General features: G+C 39.9%; 1 protein-coding gene across 6 annotated transcripts in view; it reads right to left on the bottom strand.

Annotated features, from left to right (window-relative positions):
* The window catches only part of axin1 (axin 1), a 28,184-nt gene that overhangs the window by 7,234 nt on the left and 5,809 nt on the right, over positions 1–15,141 (bottom strand). For 2 of the 6 annotated variants that reach the window (XM_023957450.2, XM_023957451.2), the window contains exons 3-6: positions 10,051–11,022; positions 4,917–5,057; positions 2,711–2,807; positions 1,526–1,663 (exon numbers count right to left, since the gene is read on the bottom strand). In XM_023957450.2, the coding sequence (XP_023813218.1) occupies positions 1,526–1,663; positions 2,711–2,807; positions 4,917–5,057; positions 10,051–10,946 (1,272 nt within the window). In that variant the 5' untranslated portion in view covers positions 10,947–11,022. Of the gene's footprint in view, positions 1–1,525; positions 1,664–2,710; positions 2,808–4,916; positions 5,058–10,050; positions 11,023–14,541; positions 15,085–15,141 lie in introns of those variants that run through there. The other 4 variants (XM_078950975.1, XM_078950976.1, XM_011477999.4 and 1 more) reach the window with 4 other exon arrangements.

Genomic DNA, 15,141 nt, shown 5'->3' with positions numbered 1-15,141 from the left:
TTCTGACCTTCCTATCTGCTGCTTTTGTGTGTCTTCACAGTTTAGTTTTGCCAAAACTGTATTAAATCAAGACACAAAGTTATAACCAGAATGACTGATCTGTGATAAAACTTTGCTTTAATCTTTATAAAACATCCACAGAGCAAAAACTCTTATTTCTAATCTAACAAACGTCTCTTGTCAATGATTTTTACAGATTTACGGTTATTTCACCCTCGCACACCCAGGCTGTAAATTGATAAGGCCAGCCCTCTTTTTCTTTTCCTCAGATGATATCCTACGGCACACCTAAAGCTCAGTGACAGATTTTCTTCTTTCAGGGCCAGCCATGTAAGCTGTCCCTCTAGAGACGCAACGGTTGGCATTGTACACTGAGGGGGATTTCGGTTGAGGAAACAGCAACCCTTTTTCATCGCGGCATCAAACAAGCGGCTCCGTGTTCCAGGCTTACGACAAGCGGAGTGTGCAGGTGCTCCATCTGATTCATCACCAAAGCCAAGTTGCCGAGAGGACCAACAGATTTTTGGCCAGTTTAGTCATTTGGCTCTTTTCCTTGCCACACAAGTGGTCTCAATTATTTCATTACAACCTGAAAGATTCAAGCGTCTCTTGTTTGTAAAGATTTTCGACCTGTCACAACTTCACTAACATTTACAGACACTTTTAACCAGACTTTTATCAGCCGTTCCCCAAGTTAGCCAATTTAAATAAGTTTTATCAAACGCAAAAATAATATTTTGATTGATTGCTTGATTGAGTGATATCCTTGATTGATTAATAAGAAAGCAAACAGTAGGTAATAAAGTATTTGAAAAAGGAGTGGGTAGAATAAATTCTCAATAATTTACCCTAACTTACTTACTTACTATTTTTTATGAGTATATTTTTACACAACAAACATGTAATCTTTATTCACAAAAGCACAAACACACACAAAAAAACCCCACTAAGATAAGCATCAAGGTACCACCATAGCTTCACAAGTCGTGATAAAATATAAAATTATGATCTCTATGAGTTCGAATTATGAGTTAATGTAACTGGATCTGCGCTCACACTGAAGTGAACCGTATCAGAGTTCACTTGCAAGCAAAGGTTTTTCACGTTGGACTACTTTTTAAGGTGGTCTACTTTAGCTCACTGGACTTTATCCAGCCAGCTGTGATGAGGAGGTAGAGCAATCGACCTCTGATTGGCCAGTCGCAGGTTTGGTTCCCGCCTTGCTCTCTCTCCCATGTGTCGAATTATCCTTGGGCAAGACACTGAACCCCACATTGCTCTTAATTGTTAAAGGTTGGTGCCAGCGTTTGGGAGCGGAGCCACCATTAGTGTGACTGAAACTGTGACTGTAAAGTGCTATAGAATTATACGACATTTCTCTTGCTGTTGTTTTATTAAAATGCTTATATTTTTGTTGGGTTTTTTTTAGAAATAGTGGGTTTGGATTCATAATTTTTTGGACAAATATGAAGAAAATCACTGAAGCAGTCAGTGCTCCAAACATCAGAAAATAAAGAACCCTTACCAGCCGCACTCTCCTCAGCCGCTCCTCCAGTTTTTCCTGAGCTTCCCTCTCCCTCAGGACGCTCTCCAGCCTCCTGATGAGCTCGGCAGCAAACCTTTCCGGCTCCACATGTATATCCTTTGGAATCCGGTTTGTGCGCTGCGGGGAGAAATATTAAACCGTAAGAATTTCCTAGATTTTTATTTTTTTACTCTCAAGGACGTTTTCCCAGAATGGACATGTCAATATATAAAAAGTTGGAGATGCTTTAACTTTCACCAAGTTTGTAAAATAAAAACAAAATCTCTCTCTCTCTCTCTCTCTCTCTCTTTCTGTCTATCTATCTATCTGTTTATCTATCTATCTGTTTATCTATCTATCTATCTATCTATCTATCTATCTATCTATCTATCTATCTATCTATCTATCCATGCAAACTGTATTTTACAAGAAATTATTAATGACATTGATTTTTATCCTTTCTATTAATATATACATAGCAGAAATATATAAATTTGTCTGAATGACCTTAAGATGTATAACCTTGTATTTCGAATGCAATAATTAATAACTGGTACCCAAGACATTCATTAAAAAATTCAAAACAGACATAAACTCCTTAATTAGTGCTTCTTCTTCTGCAAGTCAGAGTTTCCCAACCACAATTCAGAGCCAAAATGTTTTTAAATAGGCTGGAAAACACAGTGACATTTGAAACAAAACCACTTCCAAGCCCTGTCATTCTTTGCACAGCTCAAAAAGACACATTTCGTTTGTTTGGGCAGGAAAATGTGTTTGGGGATTTGCGTTCTTACTATACAGTCAATTCATACATCCTAATAGGATGCTACGTGTGGAGTTTTAATTTGACTCTTTACTCCCAGGCCTAATTAGGGATGGGATTTTCCCAGCAGCATCCCAAGCTGCAGAGGGAGGCATCACGCTGTCACTGGGGAGGATTCATGTCTGCTAGGCTTCAGCGCACACAGCTTAGGAAGGCATCAAGCTGCATTTAGACAGCCTTCACTTTCCCCATCAGCTATTCTTATACTCCATCACAGACTCTGCCACACAGCAGAGCCTAAATTTGCACATCTCCAATGGTGGAGCAGAGGGAAAAAAATGCATAGACAGACAGTTACAGAGAGAGGGAGGTGTAGAGGCAGAAGAGTGAGATGGAAGGGAAATAACCCATGAATAACTCACAGGAAAATGAGGTAGCGGCACCCGCCCGTTCGCTTTGGCACTTTCCTGCATCTCCCGGCGATGCTGTTTACGGTATTGGTGGGGTGGAATCCCATCTCTGGAATTAACAACAAAAGAAATCTTCATAAAACATTTTCATGAATAAACAACAGATAAAACTTTGAAATTCAAAGTTTCTCTTTTTCTATAAAAAAAGAAAAGAGAAAGAAACACATGCAGGCTTGGTGATTCATTGCAGCAGGACAGGTAATCCCCCAGGATTATAGTGCTCCCCCTGCACTGTAAGTGGTCTGGCACATCATCGCAACAACAGGGAATTTACCAAAGTTCAATTTCATAAAAGTCATAGTGGTTTAGACACTAAGTCCTTCATCATAAAACACTTTTTAGTCCAGCTGCATACGCTTTGAAAAATGCCAGACATCATTTCTATCAGCTTAAAGTTTTTTGTGTGTAAAATATTACTTAAAAGTTTAACTAAAATGTATTGTTTTTTGACTAAAATCAATATCCATAAAAATCATTAAAACATTGTTAAAAAAAACTGTTGCTTTGTAAAAAAGGAATAAAAACTGTTCGACAAAAACAATCCTTTTATCAGTATGCATTATCTAAAAAAGATTTACATGGATTCAGTTTGAGTGATAAAACTGGTTCCTTTGACTTAAAAGAATAAAACACTTAAAAAAACAGTATGGATAAGTTTTCCAAAGCTGTTGCTGTAAAGCAGCTTTCACAAATAAATCCGACAATTGCAGGACAAAAGAATCCGCTTTTTTAGTTGAGATTATCCTAATCTCACATCCCTTCATTTAAGATTACGTTTTTGCATCAATTCAAAATAGTCATGCAGTCCCTCTCAGTTTCATGTTTTTTGGAGTAGTGCCTTGCTCCCACTGACACGTTTCGCCCAACTGGTTTATGACTTAAGGGCCCTCTCTGTGATTGAGCACATCTGACCCTATAGTTGTTTGGTTGCTGTGATCCCTCTTGTTCTGTTTTTGGGTAGAACCATGTATACATGCAGAGGTGTGCCATAGCATTTCCTGATATCAAGAGGAGTACAGTTAACCCTTTAACACCGGAGATATCACCGGCGACACCTAAAGAGTACATGCTCTTCGAACTACTGTAACTCTACAACCATTTACGCGATTAACGTAATTCCAACTGATTCTGATCGAGCTGATTAATGTTGATTGCGTAAGCAACTTCCCAACTGTAAAGTGCTCCATATCTGTGCAAAGCTACTTTTCTCCCCTTTGGAATCTGCTGGAATCACGTTGACTGCACAATTCCAGTTGAAAAGTTACAGCAGACGAAAGAATGTCAACACTGGAGCTTCAGCTCTGGTGTGAAAAAGTTAAAGGATGCATTCATACATCAATCGTGGGTCATTAAATGAGACCATTCCTTTTGGGACAAAGAACATACAAACATGACAACAAAAGGGGGTTTTCTGGTCCGAAGCTAAGATTAAGCCAAGTATCTGTTGGACTCATCATCAGCAGACCAACATATTCATGTGTTGGGGATGTGGGCGAGTTGGGCTGTGTCTCCTGGATGCCAGAAGGAGTACCGGTAGATCCCTCCAGCTTTCAACTGGTGATCAAGGTAACTATGTCCAGGCACAAACTTTTACCAAAGCGAGGGAGAGCAAAGAATACACCCAATGTCATGTTTTTGACACAATTTGGTCCAAATGCTGAGCTGTGATTGGCCCCTTGGAATCCCATGTGATGCCTAAGTCTTTATAGGTATGATGTACGTTATTTGTTTGGAAAGAAACATAGATATTTAAGAAATGTGTAAAGTTATGGAAAAGACTTCAGAGTTTGTCTGAGTTCAACTTCTTCCCGCTTGGATACCTCTGCAGAGCTAATTAAATATAAACAGGACAACTGCAAAACATTAGCATCATAAAACATCCACATCTAAGCAACTGTTTGCTATGGAGCTAAAAATCACGATATGTCTCCTTAAAAAAACAAACAATAATAAGCTCCTAATTATGTTCTGTGGGTGAGAACTCTCATTTATCCACAATCTACTGATCAAATGGTCAAATAGAGCCATTTTTTTAATCAAAATCTAGATAACAGATGTGGCGAAACCTTTATAACAGACGTTCAAAACTGGCATCACCTTCATAACATGGCAACAACTGCTAAAAATGGTTGGTGAGTCCCGATGACAACATACTTACATGCTGATGTCTAAGAGAGAGAGCGAGTCAGCATCGCTGGACATGCTCTGTTGCTCACTGTCATTGGCACTGGTGGCGGGAGCCATGACATGACCAGAGTTGATATAGTATGGATTGACAGGCTCCCAACATGCTGCATGCCTGCAACAAAAGAAAAAATAAATAAAGGCAAATAGTGCAAAGACATTTTCTTTTCATCCTGTATGTCTACTAACCTCTCAGGTTAGTAGACATACAGTATATTGGCTACATTCCCTAGAAAGCATCTGGCGAAAGATTGGGGGACTTTATTTGACACCATTCACAGGCATCAACTTTGCTGAACCCACTTCTTAAAGGGCTTTGTATACATGAATTATAGATGCTAGCCATCATTATTCTATATTCAAATTGGAATTCCCTAAAGCTCTTACCCCGAGCTGTCTCCCTGCTTGGAATGCAGAAGCACCGAGAGCAGAAACGAAACCTTTGTGACCAGCAGCTTTTCATTTGCATTTACATTCGACAGCGAATAATTACAAGCACCAGGTTGTAACATAAATGTAAAAATACAATAACGTGTGACCACATTTTCTAATGTCAACAAGAAAGCTGGAATGTGGTTGTTCCTAGGATTTTGCCCATTACATCAATATTTTTGTTAACATGCAGCTTTCACAAAAAAAGGTTAAAAAATAAAAATAAAAACACAAAGTATCGGCACTTGACAAGATATTTTCCACATTTTCATGGTTTCTGACTTTTCCTGATTGATGTTATTTTCCTCCACAGCTCTTCTGTGATTTCCTCTTTTTGGTTTGCTTTTGTCCATTGGATAATTCATTGGCGTTTACACCTTATAGATTCACTTGCAAGAAGGAAACCAAAGTCCCTTGATTTCAGCTGGTTCGAGGTATGCTTGTTTGATCAGAAGCAGTTTGATTCGCTCTAGTATCGACTGACAAAGGTTAACAGGCCAGAGAATGCTGAAAATGCAAAAAATTGGGATGAGCACACCAAACTGTTCAGAAACTTTATAGAGAAACAACAGTTGCTCATTTGGGCGTGAATATTGCCAAAAAAAGCACAAATCAGGAGGCCAGGGGTTTTTTCCAGCTCAAAAATGATGCTCTTATGATGTTTGGTTTCACGCTCTTGTGAATTTCTGTTTCAGATCTTAATGGATCTTCAGATGAACTTTTCAACTTACCAAACAAGGGGTACTATCTATTTAAAACAAGCAGTGGAAACTAAGGGCCACATTTGCTCATTTTCTAACATTTGCAGCCCTGGCATGTCTCTGACTGCCTGGACACACCTGATCCAGGTAATCAGCCATGACTAGAGCAAGGATATCAAGAAAACATGTGAACACACCAGCCCTTGGAGCCTAGAATTGCTTACCCCTGATGAACAAACTGGTGTGAATGCATCCAGAATGACAGAAAGTAGGTTTTGAATTTACGGCTTGATGAACAAATCCGATTAAACAAGAAAGTTAAAAGTAAATGAGTGACTTAAGAACAGATAAAGCATCATCAGCTAACAATTATGAGGTTTTCAATTCTAGCTTATAATTAAGCCAAAACGAATTAAACTTATTTGCAATAAAAATCAAATAAACGTGTTTGTCACTGTAGAAGCGCAATCTATGTAACTGGTTTTCAACTTAAGCTACGCACACACTGGGCATTTGATTGGCATTCAAGAATGCATGTTTAGCGTATGGTGTTCACACTGGATGAGCAAGAGGTGCTTTGTCTCTTTTTATTTTTCTGCTGTTTATTGGAAGAGGCTTGGTGTGAAATGTTCTCATGATTCTTCCTCCAGACTTCTGCTTTCACAGCTCTGTTCCGATATATGAAAGACTTAATGCCATAAAATTCCGGCTCATCGCAAACCAAAATTTAAATTTTTTAACCATGATCCATTTTCAGGTGGTTGGCACATCCGTGAACTAAAGGGGAGGTCATCCATTTGTCACTACGACTAGCAATGCACGTAGCTATGTGTGAATGCGAGCTACGCCACCCCGAAATACATGTTTATGTGTGTTTACACGTGTTTATGCGTGTTCGCATGGTTTTTATATTGGAAGTGGTTACTTGAACATGCGTTGCCAAGAGCAGAGTGAAAGTAGCTTTAGTCTTGCTGTTAAATTTTCAAAAAAGTAATTAAGTAACAATTTTTTTTATACAATCCTGTAACAAACAAACAATCATCAGCCCAAACGTTTTGGGGAAATTAGGAATGTTTGCACCAAAGTTGTACTTTTTGACATCAATAGGTCTGAAATCAGAAACCTTCCATGAATGAATGGGCCAAATCTTTTTAAAGAGCTTAATCAAGGTACCCAAAATCAATTAAAATGATTGTTTGCTAAATTCTTTCCATTTTGTCAGGTTAACTGTACAATTTTATAAGAAAAAAAGCCAGACCATGAAATTAAGTTTCACTAGAGCTGAACGGCCGCATGCTAAAGACAGATATGCTTCCGTCAATCGTGCACTTTTGTGTCCGACAGCAGACAGCACACCATTTCTGGGCGACAATCTGACAGAAACACATTTGCTCATTATTTCCTGCACGTCGACTTCTCGTTCTTGCATGTTAACTGTTTGGAGAAAGGGGGTTGTTGTTGAAATTTCTTCAAGTTTCATCGAGATCCAATAAACAACTCTTGGAAATTCAGGTCCCGCTAGATTGACAACAAAACGAAAGTGCTCTTGTTTCAAAGCTCCCCCTGAACATTAATGAACATAAAGGCCATTCTCTTTCAAGTCAATTCATTTCTCGGAGCTGATCTGAAAGACTTTTTAATGTCTTCTGTTGCATGTCTCTGAAGAGATCTGACACGACTGCTGTAAAATTTAGTCTCACAAAAACCCACCGGGTGATGCTGTGAGGCTATTTAAAAATGAAGCGTGTCTTTTTGTAATTCTAGCCAACTGTTTGATTCCTGAAATAATTATGTTAAAACAAGAACAAAAGTTTTCCTGACTAACGTGCCTTTAATTGTTTGCAGTGCAGATCCTCGAATCTATGTGGCTGAAACGCCTGAGGTGGTTTCTTTTGGCCTACATTTCAGAGGTTTCTACAAACTGACCTTCAAAAAAGAATGAAAAAAAAATACCCTAACTATACTTTCTGTTTCCTACTTCTACAAAAAAAGCTTTTGGATTTTGCTGATTTCAATCCTAGAAAGTTTGATGATTAACAAAAATAAAGAAAAGCTGTCAGAGGTTGCGGCTGCCCAACCAAGTGAAATCTAATTTCCGTCTGGCAAACTGCATTTACAGAGACCAAATCATAACCAGAGCCTGTTCAGTTTGCAGTAAAGAGGGCAGCCCTGTTTGCTGTGTTTCTGTCATTAAGCAAGTTTTATCAGTGAGGTATTGTCTGTTTGTCAGCTGACGTGAATTCCTGCCTCTCGTCTGGACCGGAATGCAGCAGCAGCAGAGGTCAAATTTAGGGACGTCTCTGTTTTATGCCACCGTGACGCAACTGACATAATTCTGTTTAAGCCAAACACTAGGACAGCAGCTACTGACACATAAATCTCCCACAGGTCACAACTGGATCTCTATAACGCACAATCCCCTAAGATGTAATCCTATTACACAATAAGACTCTTCAAAGAAGTTTTTCCTTTCCTGACCTGTTTCCTTTATAAACCTTTATGCCCCCGTTCAGCCTTTTTTAATGTCAATAAAAACCCTAAAAAGCCTCTAAATTCAAAATTCTTCATGAAATACCAATGGGGATCAATCCAAAGTCATATTTTTATTGTGTTTTTCAGTCTCGTTCTTTCTGCAGAATTTATAAATAATAACCTATTTATTACAGTGTCCTGGAAACTGTTTCCCTTCAAAATAAGGATTTTTTTTTCTTTTTTATTGAAAAAAAGTAGCAATGTTTGCATCATACTGTATGCATACATGTAGCATTTAAAGAGCGCTTTCTTTAAAGACAGGAGGTTCTATTATGCAATAAAATAAACACTGACTTTACTTCTGTGTTGATTAACCACAAAAGCCGGCAATGTGTGTTTTTCAGACACTGCTTCAATGTTTTGGCCTGCAGGAAATCATCCAGCAAAAGCAAATAAAACATTTTTAACACTTAAAAGTAATCAGTTCTGCATGAATCAGCATAAAAACAGTGAAAGTGCAGAAGTGGAAGTCAAAAAAATCGCAACAGAAACAGCCAGGGGAAAAATGATGCTCAGTCTTGCAGTTGTTCCCTTTTTCGGCTTTTCCCATCAGGGGTCGCCACAGCGAACGAGTCGCATGGTAAACTTGGCAATGTTTTACGCCGGATGCCCTTCCTGACGCAACCCTCTCAAAGCAACCGGGCTTGGGACCGGCACAGAGGTAGAGAAGGGAACAGGGAGCAGCCCGGAGTCGAACCCTGGTTTCACGGACGGAAGGCGCCGCAAACCAGCACGAGCTAAACCGGCTCCCCAGATGCTCAGTCTTGCAGAGTCGTTGCAATTAACGGCGTAATGCTCTCAATACGAGTACAGAAGTCTAATCATCCACTTAGAGGCCCATTTAATACTAACAAGCATCAACAGATTAGATATTAAAGAGACTAGAGAAGCATCTGCATATCTTCCTTCACTATAAAGGAAATCTGCCTCTCAGTTCACAGGAAAGAGCGTGCGTTAAAGCCAACTTTTCTGCACGGCAATCCAAAGGCATCATACGTTATACTGAAGCATCTACTTTAAATGAGCAGAGCTTGTTGGGTTTAAGGAGGTAACAGTAAGCAAAAAAGTAGACTGAAAATGCAGAATATTGACTTCAAAGTCAAAAACCCACAGCCTAATGATCAATCTAGTAGACAAGAATAACAGATATCAGGTAAAGAAACTTTTTAAATTCAGGTATAATAAAAAACAAGAATCCTTTCAGAAAATGCTTCCACAATCAAAAATTTGACTTGATTTTAAGAAAGCCTAAATTATTATTAGCCTCATTTTCATAATTCCTCTCTACCTCAAGTGCAGATTCTCCACTAGTCTTCATCTTCGCTTCTATCAGTGCCACAAATGCATTTTTGTGTCAAACTTAATCTCCAGTGAGGTTTTAATCTTGTGTCTAATGCAGCAGTTTGTTGAGTGCAGATTGAGCAAAGCGGCAAACATTTATACCTGAACTCGTAACTGTCCTGGCATCTGGAGCTGCTGGCGACTCGCTGCGATACCGTCTCTATCAACAGCTTCTGAGTGAGCTGCATGCTCGGTTGGGAGTCGTACTCGGGTTGCTCTGCCGGCCCTTGGTCGCATCTCCACTCGTCAATTTCATTCAGAGTCGGTAAGTAACTCGACAACCCCTGTCCTTTTTCAGACTCAGACCTGTGGTCGTGGTGCATGTTAGGGCTTTCCCCTCCAGTCCGCGCATATTCCAAATATGTATCAGATTTAAGGAAGAGGGGGTAAGTGTTTTCCTCCATCATCGTCTGAATTTCAGCCTGAGCTTGGTCAAACATGGCAGGATCTATGTGCAGTCTCATCAAACAGTCTTTGATGAAGCACTTTGTCGCTGGTCTGATCTGTCTGGAAACAATCCCATTGTTGTCCAAGATGAACTTCTTATAAATCGCTTTTGCCAGTTTTACCTTCTTTTCCTCGTTCCCCTCATGAGCTTCAAGCTTCCTAAAGCCGCTGCACGCAAACCAGAAATCCAACATATCTGCACAGTCTTCCTGCTTGAGGAACTTCCTGAACAGTTGGATGCCATCCTGGTCATCCAACAGAGAATGTAGAGACTCAGCCCATTTCAAGTAGGGTGGTGTTGGGGAAGCACTGCCTTCTGGCTCGTAACCCAAATCCAAGTCAGGTCTCCGTGGTGTAGCCGTAGGTGCTTCACATTTAAGGCTCTCATTTTTTGAGGAAAAGCCAAGGTTGATGTTTAGGCGACCTTCACTTGACAAAAACTCCCCTTCTTCCCCGGGGACCGGGGGTCTAGGAGCATCCTCGGTGAAGCTGCCTCCGAGGTCGGCTATGTGGCTCCTTTTCTCGCTTATGTTCATAGTCTCTGCATCCATGTACGTCTTCGCCGTAGAGCCCGCCCTGCACAGTGGTGCGATCCAGCGCTCTGCCTGTGCCACTGCGAAAACACTCCTGCAAGAGGGAGAAAGCGTAATGAGATTCAGCTCACATCACTGGATGGAACCGCAGCTCTAATCTGAGCATTATTTCTGTAACTCACGTTCTCCCATCGATCTCACAGTAATCTGTACTCAGCAATTGATCAGTTCCATTTTCACACAAATGTTCAGATACTGTGAAGAGGAATTGTGTTTATCAGGAAAGGTTTCAAAAGTAATGCCGGAGGGGGTTAAAGCGTGAACAGAGCACCTTTGCGAGAAACTCTCTGCAAGAGAGGTTCATGAATAACATTCATAAAATTTGACAAGAATCTGAAAACCTCTTTTTTTCCACCCTGATCAGAAACTTAAATCTTAGGTCGGTCGATAGTCTCAAGGCATTTTCTTACCTCTCCCCTGAATATACTGTTGCATTCCTGTGATCAGTAATAGGCTCTTGATTTGCATGCACAGGGCATATTATTACTTCATTCATTTCATCTTAATTAGAGTAGAAAGCCGTCCAGTTTAATTCACAGGGGGTTTATCGTTTTAACTATGAATCAGCCCATTCTTTTTTTTACTTTACAGTATTTTAATGTTAAGTACGGACAGTTTTAATTAATTCCCTCCTGATCAGCTGAAAAGTGGGGAACTAGATGATTTTACAGGAAAGAAATAAAGTTACTCGACATTAGGGCTGCACGATATGAGGAAAACTCGCGATATGCGATATTGGTGATTAATATTGCGATGACGATATCATTTGCGGTATATAAACAAATATCAAACCAACCAAAAACATTATTTCCATTTCAATGCAACAGTATAAAAATTACACTCCAAATGACCCTTGTCGACATAGGAGGCAAACATCAAACATAAAAGGGCTCATCTGATTGATCAACAACGTAAACGGGTCCTTCCGATTGGTTAAATGCATAAAGGGATTTATTTCATTTATTCAATATTTCAAGCTGCCATGAGTTTGTTTTAGCACATTTAACCCTTGTGCTATCTTAGATGACCCCCCCCCCTACTTTGACGTGTTATCCCTACCATGACAAAGGTGGATAAAGGTGGAAAGATTTCATGTAATCCATGGACACCAGTGAAGACCACAAATCATTGAAGAAAAAAGGTTCAGCGCACTGTTTAGTGGGTCTAGATGACCCCAATCCCAATGTTGAAGTGCCTAGAATAGCACAAGGGTCAAGGTAACCATTTATTGCGATTTTCGCCGTCTTTTGCGGTATGCATATTGCACAGCTTGATGTCCCGATAACAATAAATTTGCGGTATATTGTGCAGGCCTACTCGACATGTGTGCTGCATGTGTTGCCTCCCAAATACATTGTCAAATTTTAATTTAGCGTCTCTCATAGCTGCAGCTGACTGTTCAAATTTACACTTCCACAGAGAAGCTACTATTTCTTGACAGCTGCTGGCAGATTCAAACCTAGTAAGGAAAAAAAAAAAGATGAACATGGAGCAGATTTTACATTTTCGGTCTAAATGACTTTCCTATTTTTAGCTCTGAGCACTTGTTGACTCTAATAGGATTAAAATGAATGCTGGGGAGAAGAGAAGATTGGAGCTGGTTTCTGTGTGATAACATTAAAAATAGTTTTAATGGTGGCTAGAATCTTTTTTTTTTTTTTTTAGCCACACCCACATCTTACTCAATAGAAAATTTTAATCCAAATGGACGATGGAAATGTAAAAAAATAGGTTTTAACTGTCCAATTCAAATAAAGGTGCTTTGGCACCTTTTGTAAGAAGATTGTAAGAATGACATTGTTTCACTAAGATGACGTATTCTCGAGATTTTTGTGAGATCTGTAAATGCCAAATGAAAGATCACCCATAAAAATTGCAAAACTTTTGTATAAAACAAATAAACTAGTAATATTAAAGACCCACTCCAAGGAAAATCCTATTTCTTTTATTTGTGTTTATGTTCTTTAGACATTCTGATGATGGAGGACATATATATAGGAAATTGAGCTTAAAATTGCATAACTGAGTATTTCTTTATTCAAATTGTTGTGAATCAGGAGCAGACAATTAATGCGGTTTGAAAAAAGATTATTTGTGATGTAGAATATACACTGAGTGGGCTACAAGCTCTCCACTCCATTCTGATGCATCCACTTGTCGACTAGACAAGATCCATGTATGTCTTTATTTTTCTCCTTCAAGCTGGCATCTGGCTGAAAAACTTGTACGGTTGGAGAACTCTGATATTGCTCATGTTTGTTTTTTTTACACTGGTACTGTTGGGGAAGTGAGGGACTGTAAGCTAGCAGGAGAGCACATAATCGGCGAGCTTTGAGTAATGTGGAGGGGAAGGGGGTGGGGTTGCTCAGCACTACAACATACAAGAAAGTTTCTACTAAATTAAGCCCTTCTGCAGAAACTATGTCCTAAAAAAGTTTTTTTTTTTTTTTATTTTAGCTAAAAACAGCATAATCATAATTAAAAGACCACTGTAAATGCTTTTAAAATAGATCAAAATCTGATCTGAAACAGACCAAGAATGAATTTCCATCTATGGTTGCCTAAATTATCTACTTACCAAAACAGATTTTCTGATGGTAGTAGGCATGTAGACTCATCTATAAGTTATACATTTTGAGTTAAAATCTATTTTGTTTAAAGATTTTAATTAAAAAAAAAAGAATATATTAATTAAAAATATGAATTGACCCAGGTTCTTAGACTGTGTTTAGGTCCAAAACGTGAATCACATGAAATCATTGCCAATGAACGAAAGGCTAATGCATAATTTTGAATAAAAGTGCTACCCCGATCAAATTCCCCTCCAAAAGGTCTTCCTAGTGGTCTTTTTGTCATGATTTTGCTGTTTCTAGCCAAAATTAAAAATAAATAAAAAAACTTCTAATGCTTCAGAGCGGCATTAGAAATTCACCTCTGAGATGAGAGCAGGTGAGAGAGCCTGCCCGTACTTCCCGTTATCCATCTGTGTGCACTCTCTCCCACTAATAGTCGTACGATTATGAGCCAGATACCAGCTTGGATGAGGAAAATGAAGACATACATGCATCTCTTTGTCTGCAAATATGGATGCAAGGAGCGTGTGGATTGTCGTAGAAGCTGCTTTGTCAAAAAACTGCATTTTTGCATCCGATTCACAACAATTGGAATAAAGAAATAATCAGAAATTTAATTTCAAGCATTTTTTTTATAAAGAACATGTTAAAACCACAATGTACATCTGAGTGGATCTTTAATATCAGGCATAAACTGAAGGGTTGGTTTGTTTAGTTTTTTCCCAACACAATATATTCAACACTGTTCTTACAAATAAGAATAGTCCACAAAGTTTTGACACAAATTATTATTATTATTATCATTAGTAATTTACTATAACAAATCACAGAGGTAGGCTACATAATTACTTCCATTAAAAAGTGATTTGCGGCCAAGATGTCAATCCAGGCGATATTTGACCCTTGTGGCTTGCCATAAGATGGAGTTGCGCTGCAGCGGTGGCTTGTCCAGGTCGCGCGTTTGCAGTAGTTCTGCTTACCTGGGATGAAACTCCGCGTCTTTTCCGTGTAAAGTGTATCAGTGGGGCTCTCATCACATTCACGGCTTCAGCAGAATGAGCGGAGCGGCAGAGTGGGGGATGGGAGCCCCAAACAAACTCCACGTGATCCACCCGGAGCCAGGCCTCTCAGGCAGCAGCCCACTGACAAGTGCTCAACTTTGTCGGACACTTCGTTCCAGAGCTGTGGCCCCAAACAGCCCAGAAACTCAACAGGAAGCGACCGCAAACGTCACAGGACGCAGCAGGAACCCCGCAACGATGATCACCAGACTTACAAGCGAAGCGATGTTCTGTTCCCCCCACTGACTAGCGCGATCTCCGGCGGGGGGTGCAGTGACGCGGACCTGAGCGCTGGGAATGCTCCGGCAGCTCCCGTCTGCGGGGATCAGCTGGGCGGACGGCGCGCGCGGCGAACGGCTTCATGGCTGCCAAGTGCAGGACCTCAGAAATAACAAAGACGCTCCGCTCTCCATGGCTGTCTCTCACTGACTGTGCAGAGCTGAAGCTTTCCTGCAGAGGATCATGATGCACAGCGCCTCGCCCGTTCACTACACAAACTGTCACCGCTTCCATTCATGC

The sequence above is a fragment of the Oryzias latipes genome, chromosome 8 (genome assembly GCF_053564925.1).
Source record: "Oryzias latipes strain Hd-rR chromosome 8, Olatipes_Hd-rR_3.1".
NCBI classification, from domain to species: Eukaryota; Metazoa; Chordata; class Actinopteri; order Beloniformes; family Adrianichthyidae; genus Oryzias; species Oryzias latipes.
This window is presented reverse-complemented; position numbering and strand designations above follow the sequence as displayed.